Below are 18070 nucleotides of genomic sequence, written 5' to 3' on the forward strand. Positions count from 1 at the left end.
ATGATGACCCTTTCATTCCTGGAATCCTTTTCGTGAACCTCCTCTAAACCATCTCCAATGTCAGCACATCCTTTCTTAGACTGGTGGCCCACAACTGCTCACAATATTCCAAGTGAGACTTCACCAGTGCCTTATAAAGTCTCAACATTACATCCTTGTATATTCTAGTCCTCTTGAAATGAATGCTAACATCACATTTCCCTTTCTCACCACAGACTCCACCTGCAAATTAACCTTTGGGGAATCCTGCATGAGGACTCTCAAGTGCCTTTGCACCTCAGATTTTTCTGCTTTTCCTCCCCATTTAAAAACAAACTGCTATGCTTTTATTCCTTCTACTAAAGTGCATGACTGTACACTTCCCGATTCAGTATTCCATCTGTCATTTCTTTGCTCATTCTCAAGTCCTTCTGCAGACTCCCTGCTTCCTCAGAACTAACTGCCCCTCCACCTATCTTCGTATCGTCTTCAACCTTGGCCACAAAGCCATCAATTCCATCATCCAAATCACTGATGTACAATATAAAAAGCAGTCCCAACACCAATCCCTGTGGAACACGACTAGTCACCGGCAGCCAATCTGAAAAGGCTTCCTTTACTCCCACCCTTTGCCTCCTGCCAATCAGGTAAGACTTTATCCATGCTAGTATCTGTTCTGTAATACCAGGGGCTCTTGTCTTGCTAAGTGGCCCCATGTATGGCACTTTGTCAAAGGTCTTCTGACAATCCAAGTGCACAAAATCCTCCAATTCTCTTTTGTCTATCCTGCTGGTTACTTCCTTAAAGAATTCCAACAGATATGTCAGGTATGATTTCTCCTTAAGGAAGCCATGCTGACTTTAGCATATTTTATCATGTGCCTCCAAGTATCCCCAAACAATATCCTTAACAACGGACTCTAACTTCTTCCCAACCCCTTAAGTATGTGACCTATAATTTCCTTTCTTCGGCTTCACTCTTCTAAAGAGTGACATTTGCAATTTTTCAGTCCTCTGAAACCATGCCAAAATGTAGTGATTCTTGAAAGATCATTACTCGCTCTTCAGCTACTTCATTCAGAACCCTGCGATGTAGTCATTCTGGTCCAGCTGACTTGCCTACACATAAGACCTTTCAGCTTCCCAAGCCCCTTCTCCTTATTAATACCAACTATACTCAAATCTGCCCCCTGACACTCAAATTTCTGGAGTACTGCTAAATGCCTTTCACAGTGAAGACTAATGCAAATTACTTGTATTCACCTGCCATCTCTTTGTCTCTTGTTACTATTTCTCTAGTGGTCCGAAAACCACTCTTGTCTCTTTTTCCCAACTCTTTTATTAAAAAAACATTTCGTATCCTTTTATTGTCTAGCTTACCTTCATAATTTAATCTTTTCTCTCCTTATTCTTATTGCTTTTTTTATTTGCCTTCTGTTGCTTTTAAAAGCTTCCCAATCCTCTAGCTTCCCACTAGTTTTTGCTATATTATACGTCCTCTTTTGTTTTAATGCTGTCTTTGAATTCCCTTTTTCTGTTATGTTGTTAACCACAATTGCATCATCCCACCTTCAGAATACTACTTTGGGATGTATCTATCCTGCGCCTTCTGAATTGCCCCTAGAAACTCCAGTCATTGCTGCTTTGTCGTCATCCTTGCTAGTGTTTCCTTTCAATCAGCTTTGGTCAACTCCTCTCTCATGCCTCTGTAATACTAATACATTTGACTTTAGCTTCTCCCTCACAAATTGCAGGGTGAATTCCATCATATTTTGGACACTGTCTCCTCAGGGTTTCTCACTAATCAAAAAAGCAAAAGAAAATCTGCAGATACTGGAGGATGCTGCAGATGTGTGTGTTACTCACTAATCAAATCTGTTTCATCACATACCACCCAATCCAGAATAGCTGATCCTCTAGTGTGCTCAATCATGAGCTGCTCTCAAAAGCCATCTTGTAAGCATTCTATATATTCTCTCTCAGGATCCAGCACCGACCTAATTTTCCCAATCTAGCTGCATTTTGAAATTCTCCATGACTATGATAAGATTGTCCTTTTGACATGTCTTTTCGATTGCCTATTGTAATTTGTAGCCACATCCTGGCTACTGTTCAGAGGCCTGTATATAACTCCCATCAGGGTCTCTTTACCCTTGCAGTTTCTGAACCCTGTACACAAGGATTCTACATCTTCCAATCCTATGTCACCTCTTTCCATGGATTTGATTTCATTTTTTACCAAGAGTCACGCCACCCATTTGCCTTCCTACCTGTCCTTTCCATACAATGTGTATCCTTGGATGTTAAACTCTGAACTATAATTTTCTTTCAGCCACATCTGTGATGCCTGCAATGTCATACTGCCGATCTCTAACTGTGCTACTAGATCACCTACCTTACTCTGTATACTGCTTGCATTCAAATACAACACCTTCAGTCCTTTATTCATCACCTTCTTTGATTTTGTCCCCCTGTTACACTGCAACTCATCCCATTTTGCCCTATTTGTCTGTCTGTCCTTCCTGACAGTCTCACTACACTCTGCCTCTGCTTGAATAGTAACTGGCCCATCCTCAGCCCTATCACCCACTTTTCCATCTCCCCAAATAAACTTAAACCTTCCCCAACAGTCCTTGCAAGCCTGCCCAGAGGGATACTTGTCCCCCTTGAGTTTGGGTATAATCCGTCCCTTTTGTACAAGTCATTACCTTCCCCGGAAGAGATCCCAATGATTCAGAAGCCTAAAGCCCAGCCTTCTGCACCAATTCTTCAGCCACACATTCATCTGCCAAATCGTCCTATTCTTGCCCTCACAGGCATGTGACACAGGGAGCAATCCAGAGGTTACTACCCTGGAGGTCCTGCTTTTAGCTTTCTATCTAGCTCTCTAAATTCTCTTGGGGGCCTCCTACCTACGTCATTGAAGCCAATAGGTATCAAAACTTCTGGTTGCTCATCCTCGCCCCTTTTTAGAATGTTGTGGGTCTAATTGGCGACGTCCCTGATCCTAGCACCCGGGAGGCAACATACCATCCAGGTGTCTGTGTCGCGTCCACTGAATCTTGTGGCTGCTCCTCAAACTATGGAATCCTCTATCACTACTGCACTCCTCTTCTGAGCCACTCTGCCAGACTCGGTGTCAGAGACCCATCACTGCGGCTTCCTCCTGGTAGGTTCCCCCCACCAGCAGTATCCAAAATGGTGTACTTATTATTGAGGGGAGCAGCCACAGGTGTACTCTGCACTGGCTGCCCAATTTCCCTTCCCTCTCCTGATGGTCACCAGGTACCTGCATCCTGCAACCTGGGGGTGACTAATTCCCTGTAGCCCCTATCTATCACCTCAGTTTCCCAATTGAACCAAAGGTCATCAAGCTGCAGCTCCAGTTCCTCAACACATTCTCTGAGGAGCTGCACCTCAGTGCACCCTGTTGCTGATATGGTTACCTGTCAGGCAGGAGGTCTCCCAGAATTCTCACATCGCACACAAAGTACACAACACATCCTCTGGAGTCTTCCTCACTGCTCGAACTCTGCACAAACAGAGGAAGAATTAAGAAGCTTACCAGATACTTGCCTTCCCCAAGCTGGTTCTCACCAAAGCCTGATGAGCAAATGGTACATTTTACAAAGCACAGAATGAATCCCTGGTTTGTCTTCGCTGAAAATGTGCATTACTGACATGTTATGTGGTGAACACAATGCTGCACAGAATTACTTGGTTGAAGATTTGTTTAACTGCAAATGGCCAGTGATGTCCGGAAGATTTTGTATGTCAGTGTCCAAACATTGGCTTGAATAACTTCATTCATCACGACTTTGAACTAATGCTACGACATACAGGATCACTTTCAAGGACTCTTTAGAACTTTTTTTACAATTTGTGTTTTCAGTACTATTTTTATTTGTATGCGTTGTCTTCTGTTTGCACAGAGGTATTTGTCTGTGCATATATTTTTTTGTAAAATTTTATTGTATTTCTCTTTCCCTGTGTGTGCCTGTAAGGAAATGAATCTCTGAGTATTACATGGTAACATGTATTGTATGTACTTTGATAATAATTCGACTTTGAGCTGTAAAAACTGCTAAGTGCAGGAATCCACTTAACCAGGCTCTTCTGTTTGCAGGTGATGCTGACCAAAAACCTGGACGTACAGCAAGGGATGGTAAATGGTGCCCGAGGTGTTGTTGTAGGCTTTGAACCTGGAAATAAACGTAAGTGTTCAAACACATGCAATGAAATGCAGATGTAAGGTAGCTGAAAGTGGTTAATTATTTCAAGAAAAAGAGACTGGGAATATGTACTTACATAAACCTAGCCAAGCAGCGCAATAAGAAATCTGATGGCGCTTATCCTTGCAAGTGGAACAACTGCTACACCTGCCCTATACATCCTCCCTCAGTACCATTCAGGGTCCTAAACAGTCCTTCCAGGTGAGGCGACATTTCACCTGCGAGTTTGTTGGGGTCACTTACTGTGTTTGGTGCTCTTGATGTGGCCTCCTGTATATCATTGAGACCCGATGTAGATTGGGAGACCGCTTTGCTGAGCATCTACGCTCCGTCTGCCAGAACAAGTGGGATCGCCTGGCCACCCATTTTAATTCCACTTCCCATTCCTATTCCAAAATGTCCATCCATGGCCTCCTGCATTGTCATGATGAGGCCACACTTAGATTGGAGGACCACCTTATTTTGTTTGGGGAGTCTCCAAACTGATAGCATGAACATCGATTTCTCAAACTTCTGGTAATACCCCCCCCACCCACCCCCTCACCATTTGCCATCCCTCACCTTACCTCACCTTATCTTCTTGCCCACCCATTGCCTCCCTCTGGTGCTCCTCCCTCTTTCTTTCTTCCATGGCCTTCTGTCTCTTTCACCAATCAACTTCCCAGCTCTTTACTTCATCCCTCCCCCTCCAGGTTTCACCTATTGCTTAGTGTTTCTCTCTCCCCTCCCCCTAACTTTTAAATCTATTCCTCACTTTCTTTCTCCAGTTGTGCTGAAGGGTTTCAGCCTGAAGTGTTGACTGTATTTTTTTTCCATAGATGCTGCCTGGCCTGCCGAGTTCCTCCAGCATCTTGTGTGTGTTGCTTAGATGATCAGGGGACTGAAAGTAATAAAATGTGGAAGTAGGAAGGTTTTGAGAAAGAACTTATTTTACACATAAGCAATTTGCATTTGTTGATTGAACAAATTATTTTTAGTCATAATCTACTAAGTAAGTCAACCCTGTTTTGAAGAAAAATTTGGCTTGATCAAAGTTTTTGATTATGTTTCGAGGACTTAAGTCAGGGGTTCACAACCTTTTTTATGCCATGAACCTATACCATTAAGCAAAGGGTCTGTAGATCGCAGGTTGAAACCCCTGTCCTGTGGAAAGTTTACTTTTATTCACCCTTTACTCTTTTTACAAATGACTGTTATTTCATCTTAATTCAAAAATACATTATCCCTCATCTCAAAAAAAAACTTATTCCCTACATCTCCCCTAAACATTTTACCTCTCACATTAAGTGCATGTCCTCTGGAGGGGTATCAACTTGTACCCCAAGATGTATTTGATATTTCTACCCTGGGGGAAAAAGGTTCACCCTATCTACTGTTCCCACAATTTTATAAACTTTCATCTGGTCTCCCTGTGGTCTCTCTCACTCCAGAGAAAACAACCTAAATTCATCCAACTTTCTATATCACTCAGCCCCTCCAATCCAGGCAGCCTCCCCTTCTATGCCCTTTCCAAAGCTTCCGCATCCTCTAATGGCCAGAATGGCCCACCGAGTGCAGCCTAACCGAAGTTTGATATTGCTGCAAAGTGAGTTGGACCCCAAGATCCCTCTATACACCATTGTTGTTAATGGTCTGTATTCTGTTTGATTAACAGGAAATCTCACTTAAAATTTACAATGCAGTAGACAAAGTATTTTTGTCTGTGGTCCCAGTTCTTACCATTCCAATATCAAAGTGAAGTTTTGAAGGCTGGAGAAAGATTCCTTATTTCAAGGCATTGAGGGAAGACTGAAGAAATATGATAGTTACAGCTTCAAAATTCACCAGAATGTGGTGTAGATCAGTGCATGTTGTGAATACACTGATCAGAGAATGGGATGGGAAGCTGCAGAAGGTGGTCTTTGGGGAAAAACTACCTGGGGGAAATAGAACCAGAAATGTCTTCTCACCTAGATGAGTGATGGTGAAGAGATGTTCGAAGCAGATTTCATGTTCACAGGCTACAGATAGTGTGAGGGATTGATTACTTTTATTGTGGTTGCTTGTATAACCCATTTCTTGTGTTCTCCACCTCCCAGCAGGCACACGCCTGTACATTTTGAGTCTTGATACTATTGGATGTGTAACATATAGTCATCACATCTTGATAATTGAACTATAAAACATATTTAGTGATTTGCAACACTCACAACAAGCTGGAGGAACTCAGCAGCGTCCTGATGAAGGGTTCCGGCCCGAAACGTCGACCGATCTTTTCCATGGATACTGCCCGACCTGCTGAGTTCCTCCAGCTTGTTGTGAGTGTTGCTTTAGCCCCAGCATCTGCAGATTATTTTGTGTTTATATTTAGCGATTTGTTTCATTCTTCACAGCATTGCCCCAAGTCCGTTTTATATCTGGTGTAACGGTGACAATAAAGCCAGAACGATGGTTGGTTAAAGCCCTTGGTGGGACCTACCTGACCAGACAGCAGCTGCCTCTGAAGTTAGCCTGGGCCATCTCCATTCACAAGAGCCAGGTATGCAGTCTCATTTGACTGAGGTCATTGGGCTTTTTCAAATTTTACTCAATTGTCTTTAAATTGATATTGCAAATTTGAATCTTGATTTCAGTTATGCTTGGTAGATTTTCAGCCTTTATGTGTGCACAGATCAGGTTCAGTTTCATTCTTATTTATCACATGTACATAAAAACATACAGCGAAATGCATTGTTTGCCTTAACAACCAACATACCTAGAGATGTGGTGATGTCAGCTACTACAGTTGCCTCACATTCCAGAGTCAAACTGTCATGCTCACAATACTCAGCAGAACACAACAAGCAACAAAATAGCAGCAAAGCAAGCTGCATTCTTTACTCCCGCGCGCACACAGTCCTCCAACACCGGGACAGGCTTCCAGCAGACCCGTGAATTCACAGACATTGAGCCATTTACTTACCCACTAGACTCAGGACTCCAGCCAACAGGCCTCAAATTCCAGACTTCTAATCAACCTTTGGGCTTCAGTCATTGGTATTGAGCCCAGGACTTGCTGATGGCAATGAATGAAACCCTGAACACTAGATCTTAAATGCCAGACACGCCAATGATGGAATCCCAAATACTAGGCCTCGGACTTCAGTCTCACCCGTTTGTAAACCGGAGGGGGTTGGGGGGGGGGGGGATTCACCATCACTCATGCCTTCTGTCCACAAGGGAATCTGATTCTGGAGGCTGCCAATGACTCGCTGACTGAGGGGGGAGTGGGGTGTTGGTGAGCTGCCAGCCTTCATCCTTGCTGGTCTGCTAACCCAATACGAACTGCTAATGTCCTATGTTCCACTGGCCTTTGAACACGAGTAAAAGGCAGACCTCAAATTCCAACACATCCTTGTCCCTAAACCCTAACCTGATCCCTAACTCTCCTGTCTCCAAAGCCATGCCTATGAATTTTAAAGAAAACAATTGACTTTGAGCTAGTTTATTCTTTATTTTGCTTCTTAGTGGAATGAAACGCAAAGTTTCTTCAAAGTATGCCTATTTTGAATGATACTATTATTATTTAATGTTTTTATATTTTCTTGTTACAAATCTACTTCAACTGATAGAGGAAGATGAGTCAGGTCCACTGTTTAGGATCCTAAATTACTGCAGGGCTAATTTTGAGGGAATTGGATATGATCTAGCAGAAGGGTGAGCTTGTTTGAAAGCCACGGAAAGAAGAGCAAGTGGGGGGCACGTAACAGTAAGAAGGCGAGTGTCTAGGAGCAGCCTGTTTCTGTTAGTGTGAAAGGTAAATCTGAGATTGGCAGCACTGCCTATGTCTTGAGCTAGGCAGTGAGGGGGGAATCTTATTGAAACGTATAAAATCCTAAAGGGATTGGACAGGCTAAATGTAGGAAGATTGTTCCCAATGTTGGGGAAGTCCAGAACGAGGGGTCACAGTTTAAGGATAAAGGGGAAGCCTTTTAGGACCGAGATGAGGAAAAACTTCTTCACACAGAGAGTGGTGAATCTGTGGAATTCTCTGCCACAGGGAATGTTGAGGGCAGTTCATTGGTTATATTTAAGAGGGAGTTAGATATGGCCCTTGTGGCTAAAGGGATCAGGGGGTATGGAGAGAAGGCAGGTACAGGGTTCTGATTTGGATGATCAGCCATGATCGTACTGAATGGCGGTGCAGGCTCAAAGGGCTAAATGGCCTACTCCACCTATTTTCTATGTTTCTATGAGCTGTAGGAGGTGGGTAGGTTTTTGACAAATACTTCTGTTTACTAAAGGGAAAATAATGGTTGCTCAAGATTATCTGAGTAATTTCTGAAAGGATGTAAGTGCAGATGATTTAAAGGACGTTAACATTACCAGGGAAGAGATGTTTGCAGACATCCAGTACATTCAGATGAATAAATCCCCCAGGGCCTACCAATGTACATCCTCAGACTGGGAGGTGAATAGGAAATTATGCAGGCCCTCCTGGAGATATCTGCTTCAATGCACGTGACTGATGAAGTAATTTCCCCAGTTTAGGGGAGCCCAAAACTGGGGGCACAGATTTAGGATATGAGGGGAAAAATTTAAAGGGGATTTCGAGGGACAACTTTTCTTTCCTCCATGCAGAGAATACATGGAACAAACTGCCATAACGAAGTGGCTGAGGGTGGTACAGCAGTATTATTTAAGAAGCATTTGGATAGGTACATGGAGGGGCAGGGCTTAGAGGGACATGGGCTGAATGCAGAATATTGGGACTAACTGGTCAGCACGTATTTGTTGGGCCGAAAGGCCTGTATGTCTGCTATATTGCTCTCTGATTCTAACTGGGTCTGATCATTGTGGAAGTTTCTCCACTACCGGAAAGGAACATAGCAAACTGAGGCACTTGTACTGGGAAGTATTTTCAACTTAATGTTTATGTGTAAACTTGAAGCTTTTGAGGTGTTTAACGTGCTTCAAATCAGCTTCTGCTTACCAGAATTTGAAGTTGGAAAAAGTTAGTGAAAAATGCGTGCAAACATCTGGTATATTCTGATAATGACCTTGCAAGTTTGGCTGTAGAGCTTCCTTGAAGTGGAAGTTTACAAAAAAAAAAGATATTGCCATCAAAGCCAACAGTCATTGCTTATTCCTAGTTGTCCTTAAGAAGATAGCGGTGAGTCAGAATTACATTGCTGCAATCATTTCTACAAAATGTATTCCCACTCCCAAAATACTGCTGATTAGGAAACTCTGGGATGTGAAAGCAGCATTGGCAAATGAGAAGCAATGTGTTTTCAAATCAGCTTGGATAGGAGAATCTATGGGTGCTGATGTGCTTATGCACTCGCTACACAGTTTTGTAAGATACTGTTTGAGCAGCCTAGGCAAACTAAACACAAGAGATTCCAGAAATCTAGAACAACATGCACAAAATACTGGAAGAACTCAGCAGCTCAGGCAGCATCTATGGAAAGGAATAGACAGTCAATATTTTGGGCTGAGACTCTTTATTGGGGCTGGAAAAGAAGAGGGAAAAATATAACAGAACATAGAAATCTACAGTACATTACAGGCCCTTTGGCCCACAATGTTGTGCTGACCATGTAACCTACTCTAGAAACTGCCTAGAATTTCCCTGTCGCATAGCCCTCTAGTTTTCTACGCTCCATGTAGCTATTAAAGAATCTCTAAAAGAGCCCTATTGTGTCTGCCTCCACCACCATTGATGACACTCTCTATGTGGAAAAACTTACCTCTGATATCCCCCTTGTACCTACTTCCAAGCACCTTAAAACTATGCTACTTGTGTTAGCCATTTCGGCCCTAAGAAAAAGCCTCTGCCTATCCAAATGATCAATGCCTCTCATCATCTTGTACACCTCTATCAGGTCACCTCTCATCCCCTGCCACTCAAAGGAGAAAAGGCCAGGTTCACTCAACCTATACTCATAAGGCATGCTTTCCAATCCAGGTAACATTCTTGAAATCTCTTCTGCACTCTCTCTATAGTATCCACATCCTTCCTGTAGTGGGGTGAACACCAAGTTGGGGCTAACTAAGGTCTTATAACTACAGTATATTTTGTAATGATACAAGCTACTCGAGATAATAGAGGGTATAAATTGATGGGATGCCAATTAAGCAGGCTGAATTACTCCAGATGGTGAATTAGAAACATAGAAAACCTACAGCACAATACAAACCCTTTGGCCCACAACATGTCCGAACATGTCCTTACCTTAGAACTACCTAGGCTTACCCATATCTCTCTATTTTACTAACCTCCATGAATTACTTTGGACTGAAAGAACACCATCTTGTGTTTCAACATCCAAAGGTTCTAACTAAATTTTATTATCAAAGTACATGCATGTCATCATAAAGCAACCCTGAGATTCATTTTCTTTGTGGCCATACTCTATCTATAGAATAGTAATTGTAACAGGATCAATGAAAGTCATGCTGACTTTGGCCTATTTTATCATGCATCTCCAAGTACCCCAAAGACTCAAACTCATCCTTAACAATAAACTCCAACATCTTCCCAATTACTGAAGTCAGGCTAACTAACCTATAATGTCCTTTCTTCTGTCTCTCTCCCTTAAAGTGTGGAGTAATTTTTGCTATTTTCCTGTCCTCCAGAACCATTCCAGAATCAAGTGATTCTTGAAAGGTCATTACTAATGTCTTCACAATCTCTTCAGCTACTACTTTCAGAGCCCTGGGTGTAGTCCATCTGGTCCAGGTGATTTATCTACCTTCAGACCTTTCAGCGACCCATGTACCTTCTCCATATTAATAACAACAACACTCACTTCTGCCCCCTGATACCCTTGAATTTCTGGCATACTGCTAGTGTTTTCCAGGGTGAAGACTGACACAAAAAACTTGTAAAGTTCCTTTGCTATTTCTTTGTCTACCATTACTACCTCCTGACGTGTCATTTTCCAGAGGTACAATATTCACACTCGCATTTTACTCTTTATATATTTGAAAAAGCATTTGGTGTCCTCTTTTATATTATTGACTAGCTTCCCTTCATAACTTATCTTTTCTGTCCTCATGGCTTATTCTGTTCCCCTCTCCTGACAGTCACCCAGGTACCCGCCTCCTGAAACTTAGAGGTGACTACCTCCCTGTAACTCCTATCTATCACCTCCCCATTATCCCAAATGAGGCTAAGGTCATAAGGTCATTCCTTAACACTGTCTCTAAAGAGCTGCATTGTCATTCTCAATTTTAATATTTGTCTATTCATGAGAATTTGCACTTGGTTGCTTCAGGGCGTTTGTGTGTGTATTTAATTTTCTATTCTTTCATTCCTTCTCTCTCAGGGTATGACATTAGACTGTGTGGAAATTTCACTGGCACGAGTCTTTGAAAGTGGTCAGGCGTATGTGGCTCTTTCTCGTGCACGAAACCTGGAAGGGCTCCGAGTGTTGGATTTTGACAGAAGAGTAGTCCATGCCAATCATGATGTCTTGCACTTTTACTCCAGATTGAAAAAACAACAGATGCTGATGCAGGTGAGTAGGATGGAATGGAGTTTATTTCAGACCTTTTTTCCAGTTTACTGAATTAGATAATCTGTTGCAGAAACGAGCAGCATACCTTCAGAAGGAGAAAAGGGAACAGCTCTAATATTAACAATGCCTAATTCTTACATGTTTTATATTACTAGTTATCCCTGAAATCACTTTTCCATCGATCCCCAGCACAATCTTCACACAGAACTCTTTTTTTTTTATGCTCAGAAACCAGGGATTAATCTAAATTTATAAAACAAAAAAAATTACTCAGGCAGGGGCATATGAGTTGAAGGCACAGCAACTTTTAACTAGTTGAACAAAGATGTTTGTGCAAAGGAGTGGGAAATGGAGCTGTTCTATTTTAATAGATGCTTGCAGTTTTTTTGGCAATCAAAGCAATTAAAATTTCCCTGTCAAGTGACATTTTATGACTGGTTATTTGAGTTTTGCCATTGTTTAACAGATTCATCTGATGAATTGGAACAGAATTTTTATTAGTAGTGTTATTCTTGTGAACACTTGTGTGCATTAGTGCATTACAAAATGCTACTGATGTGATCTGGTTTTTTCACTTCTCTGGCTTCACTTAGAATCCAGGCTAAAGCAATAGGATAAAGAAAATCTCAACCAACCTATCCTGGTGAGAAGATTACAGTACGGAATGTGCTACAAAATGATGTCAAGGAACCTAGAGTTAACCAGTTCACTGGGAAAACTGCCTAATATTAAAGGTTAAATCAGCACACATCAGGCTGAGTTAAGAATATTTCTGGATTGGCTTTGGGAATTAAGGTGAACCCAGCAGAGAACATCATTCTGATAATTGTGACTTGATTTATTCCATTACTTTTTCCTCATTGTGGATGTTGATAAATCGTACCAGGATATACGGTGGTAAAATTGGTAGCTATTGATCAAAAATACAGTTTTTGAGTTTGCAGAAGAACTTATAGCTGATAGGTTGGTGGACATTCCAGTGCGGTATTATTGAAAGTATATGATTTTTTGGAAACGATGCAAAACATTGATCCAATTTGTTCATTTGGGTGGACATTAATGAGCGTGGGGCACCATTCAAAGGAGGGAGCAGAGTTTAAGTTGTCCTGGTGACATCCACGTTTCAGCATCTTGACTTGATCCAGATTTGATTAGGGAACTCTTGGGAGACGGTGGTCATAATATAATGGAATTCACCTGCACTTTTAGGTGGTAAGGCTAAAATCGGATGTATCAGTGTTACCACGGAGAAAAGAGAATTAGAGGTATGAGAGAGGAGCTGGCCAAAATTGATTGGAAGGGGACACCAGCAGGAATGATGGCGGAACAGCAATGGCTGGAGTTTCTCTGGGGAATTTGAAGGTGCAGGGTAGATACATCTCAGAAGTATTCTAAAGGGAGGATGAGGAAACCATGGCTGATGAGGGAAGTCAGAGGCAGCATAAAAGCAAAAGAGGGCATGTAATACAGCAACAATTAGCAGCAAGTTAGAGGATTAGGAAGCTTTTAAAAACCAACAGAAGGCAACAAAAAAAAAGCGATGATGAGAGAAAAGATGAAATACAAGGGGAAGTTAGGCAATAATATAAAAGAGGATACCAAAGGAATTTTTAAGAATTTTGCGTCAATCTTCATTATGGAAGGCACTAGCAGTATGCCAGGAATTCGAGAGTGTCACGGGGCAGAAGAGAGCGATGTTAATATTAATAAGGAGAAGGTGCTTGGGAAACTGAAAGGTCTGAAGGTTGGTAAGTCATCTGGACCAGGGTAGCCGAAAGATTGTGGAGTTGTTAGTAATGATCTTTCAAGAATCACTCTATTCTGGAATGGTTCCGGACAAATGAAAAATTGAAAATGTCACTCCACTCTAAGAAGGGAGGGAGGCAGAAGAAATGAAATTATAGGCCAATTAGCTTGACTTCAGAGGTTGGGAAGGTGTTGGAGTCTGTTATTAAGGATTGCAGTTTTGGGATCTTTGGAGGCACATTGATAAAATAAGCCAATGTCAGCATAGCTTCCTTGAAGAGAAATCTTGCCTGAGAAATTCGTTGTGAATTTTTTGGAAGAAATGACAAGCAGAATTAATAGGATAGTCAGTTTCTGGCCTACTTCTTTGGCAAGAACTCTCCATTCAGCACCAATGACCTCTTCTCCCATCTTCAACCCTGCTCTGGATCTTTCATTGCTAACCGCTGATGGGACATCAACAGTCTTGACTTCACCACTCCTCTCTCCAATTCCAACCTCACTTCTTCTGAGGACACTGCTCTCCATTCTCTCTGCATCAATCTGAGCCTCACCGTCAAAGCAGCAGATAAAGGGGGCGCTGTAGTAGTCTGGTGAACTGACCTGTACCACCTTGCTAAGGCCTGACGACAACTGTCAGACACCACCTTTTATTTACCCCTCAAACAGGACCTCACTAATGAGCACCAGGCCATTGTCTCCCACACCATCACCGACCTTATCAACTTTGGGGATCTCCTACCCACTGCCTCCAACCTCACCCTGCACCTCCCGATTCTACCTCCTACCCATGCTCCACAAACCTGCTTGTAGAGGTAGGCCCATTATTTCTGCTTGTTCCTGCCCCACTGAACTTATATCTGCATACCTCAACTCAGTTTTATCTCTCCTGGTCCAGTCCCTTCCTACCTACATCCATGACAAATCACATGCTCTTGATCTTTTCAGTGATTTCAAGTTCCCTAGCCCCCATCATCTTATTTTTTCACTATGTATGACCAGTCCCTATACACCTCTATCATCCACCAGAAGGCCTCAAAGCTCTCTATTTCTTTCTGGACACCAGACCCAACCAATTCCACTCCAGCACCACACTCCTCCATCTGGTGGAATGTCCTCACTCTTAATAATTTCTCCTTTGGTTCCTCTCACTTCCTTCAAGCAAAAGGTGTAGCCATGGGCACGCGCATGAGTCCCAGCTATGCCTGCCTTTTTGTCGGCTACGTGGAACAGTCTACGTTCCAAGACTAAACCGGTATCACTCCCCAACTTTTCCTACGCTACATTGACGACTGCATTGGTGCTGTTTCCTGCACCCTTGTGGAGCTCGTCGACTTCATCAACTTTGCCTCCAACTTCCACCCTGCCCTCAAGTTTACCTGCTCCATTTCCGACACCTCCCTCCCTTTTCTCAATCTCTGGAGACAGCTTATCTGCTGATGTCTATTATAAACCTATGGACTCTCACAGCTACCTGGACTATACTGCATCCCACTCTGCTATTTGCCATCTTCTCTCAGTCTCCACCACATCTGCTCTCAGGATTTCATTTGAGAACTAAGGAGATGTCCTCCTTCAAAGAAAGCAGCTTCCCTTCCTCCGCCATCAACGCTGCCCTCAACCACATCTCTTCTATTCACACATGTCTGCTCTCACCTTACACTTCTGCCACCCTACCATGGATAGGCTTCCTATTGTCCTCACCTACCACTCCACCAGCCTCCGTGTCCAACACATAATTCTCCGTAACATCCACCATCTTCAGTGGGATCCCAACACAATGCACATCTTTCCCTCATCCCCCCCCCCGAACTTTCTGCTTTCCACAGGGATCGCTCCCTACACAAATCCTTTGTCCATTTGACCCTCCCCACTGATCTTCCTTCTGGCATTTATCCTTGCAAGCTGAACAAGTGCTACACCTGCATCTCCTCCCTCACTACCATCCAGGGCTCCAAACAGTCCTTCTAGGTGAGGCAACACTTCACCTGTGAGTCCATTGGGGCCATCTACTCTATCCGGTGCCCCTGGTATGGTGTGGTCTCCTGTGTATTGGTGAGACCCAACGCAGATTGGGAGACCGCTTTGCCGAGCACCTACGCTCCATCTGTCAGAAAAAGTGGGATCTCCCAGTGGCCACCCATTTAATTCCACTTCCCATTCTGACAAGTCAGTCCATGGCCTCCTCTACTGTCATGGTGAAAACATACTCAGCTTGGAGGAGCAACACCACATAGTCCATCTGGGTAGCCTCTAACCTGATGGTATGAACATTAATTTCCTGAACTTCTGGTAATGCTCTTTCCTGTCCTTCCCCAATTCCCATTCCCCTCTCTCACCTGATCTCCATGTTAGCCCATCACCTCCCTCTGGTGCTCATCCCCATTTTCTTTCTTCCATGGCCTTCTGTTCTCTCCTACCAGATTTTCCCTTCTCCAGCCCTGTATCTCTTTCACCAACCAGCTTCCTAGCTCTTTACTTCACCTCTTCCCCTCCCCCTCCTGGTTTCACTTATCACCTTGTGGTTCTTCCTCCCCTCGTCACACTTTCTTACTCTGACTCCTCATCGTTTTTCTTCCCCATGAAGAGCCTTGGCCTGAAACATTGACCGTGCTCTTTTTCCATAGATGTTGCCTGGCCTGCTGAGTTCCTCCAGCATTTTGTTTATGCTGCTTGGATTTCCAGCATCTGCAGGTTTTCTCTTGTTTGTGAGGGTCAGTTGATGTAGTTTACTTGGATTTTCAGAAGGCCTTTGACAAGGTGCCACACATGAGGCTGCTTAACAAGGTAAAAGCCCTTGGTATTACAGGAGAGACTAGCAGGGGTAGAAGATCGTCTGACTGGCAGGTGCAAAGAATGGGAATAAAGTTGGTCTTTTTTGGTTGGCTGCTGATGATGTGTGGTGTTCCACAGGAGCCAGTGTTGGGACCAGTGTTGTGTTTGTTATATTCGTATGATGAAATTGATGGCTTTGTGACCAAGCTTGCAGACGATACAAAGATGAGTGGAGGAGCAATTGGTGTTGAGGAAGCAGTGAGTCTGCAGAAGGAATTAGACAGATTAGGAGAATGGGCAAAGAAGCAGCAGATGGAATATAGTGTAAGGCATTTAGATTCCAGTGCTCTTGAAGTGAAAGCAAGGATGTAAAGCTGAGGCTTTATATGGCATTGAGCAGACTGCACTTGGAGTATCGTGAGCATTTTTGGGCTCCTTGTCTGAGAAAAGACGTGCTGGCATTGGAGAGAGTCCAATTGGAGAGAGTCCAAGGAGGTTTAAAATAACTATTCTGAGAATGAAAGAGTAAATGTGTGAGGAATATATGATGGCTCTGGACCTGTACTTGCTGGAGTTTAGGAGAATGAAGGCTATCTCATTGAAACCTGTCAAATATTGAAATGTCTAGAACTGAATAGATGTGGAGAGGATGTTTCCTCTGATGGGGGAGTCTAGGACCAGAGGGCACAGCCTCAGAATAGAGGGACTTCCCTTTAGAACAGAGATGAGGAATTTCTCTAGTCAGAGGGTGGTGAATCTGTGGAATTCATTGCCACAGACAACAGAGGAGGCCATGTCCTTGGGTATATTTAAAATGGAAGTTGATAAAGGTTGAGAGGGATGATAAATCAGGCATGATGGGATGGTGGAGCAGACTTGATGGGCCAAATGGCCTAATTCTGCTCGTATGTCTTGTGGTCTGAACATACGATCATTTGCAATCTATCACTGAATGCAAATAGCTAATGGATTTCTGTGTAACCTGTATTCAATGTATATGAGGCACTAAAGACAGCTAGATGGTCTGGTGATGTATTGTCCTCTTCATCCAGCCATTCAGAAGTTCTCTTATCATTAGCACCAGAAATCAGAGTTCAAGAATGGACTGCAATATATTAGATTTTGTACATTCCTTGCTGATTCTGCAACAAAGTTTTTAATAAAGAATTGAAATGGACAAAATATTTATGACCAAACTTCAGCTGCGGCTTGAACCTTTCCAGAGGATCTATAGTAACATGCCAACATCTTTAATCACTTGCTTCTTATTGCCACAAGTGTTCCTGCTTTGTCAGTGGTGTTCTAAGGATACTTAAACTAATTTCTTCTACTTCCCTTCATTTCAGACCTCATTGGATGGCTATATCGAAATGGAAGATCAGGAAAACTAGAAAGATGGCAGAATTTCTTTAAAGTTTTCGCCTACATCATGGTCTATTTTATTATTGCACCATTTTAATTTCTTCTATTTTAAATATTTGTGGCACTATATGAATGTTTTTGTGAATTGATTATGATGTGACAAGACACTGGCTGTCTTGGAAATAGGAATAGAAAAGTAAGTTTGCAATTTTCTTACAATATCCACTCCATCGGGATCCAGAATGAACCTTTTTTTAAAATAAAAAATCTAAATGTATCCTGTCGGGTAATTTTTTCACATGAAAATGAACATATAAAGAGGGGCATGGAGAAGAATATGGCAGTTATTTTCTTCTCCACATGTACCTGTTGATGCTTTATTGGGTTATTGCTTTGTAGTTTTAGTGCAGATAATTGTAGCTCACCTTATTGTTATTCTGCATATTTGACCAATCACTTGACCACATATGTTGTTTATGAAAACAAAAAGAAT

The 18070-nt window shown here is 42.6% G+C and overlaps 1 protein-coding gene across 1 annotated transcript in view; it reads left to right on the forward strand.

Annotated features, from left to right (window-relative positions):
- The window catches only part of pif1 (PIF1 5'-to-3' DNA helicase homolog (S. cerevisiae)), a 42526-nt gene extending 24707 nt beyond the window's left edge, over positions 1 to 17819 (forward strand). Inside the window, exons 9-12 of the mRNA XM_072274621.1 lie at positions 4105 to 4192; positions 6583 to 6728; positions 11503 to 11694; positions 17562 to 17819. Of these exons, the coding sequence (XP_072130722.1) occupies positions 4105 to 4192; positions 6583 to 6728; positions 11503 to 11694; positions 17562 to 17606 (471 nt within the window). The 3' untranslated portion in view covers positions 17607 to 17819. The remainder of the gene's footprint in view (positions 1 to 4104; positions 4193 to 6582; positions 6729 to 11502; positions 11695 to 17561) is intronic.
- Positions 17820 to 18070: the final 251 nt, after the last annotated feature.

The sequence above is a fragment of the Mobula birostris genome, chromosome 12 (assembly GCF_030028105.1).
Source record: "Mobula birostris isolate sMobBir1 chromosome 12, sMobBir1.hap1, whole genome shotgun sequence".
Classification (NCBI taxonomy): domain Eukaryota; kingdom Metazoa; phylum Chordata; class Chondrichthyes; order Myliobatiformes; family Myliobatidae; genus Mobula; species Mobula birostris.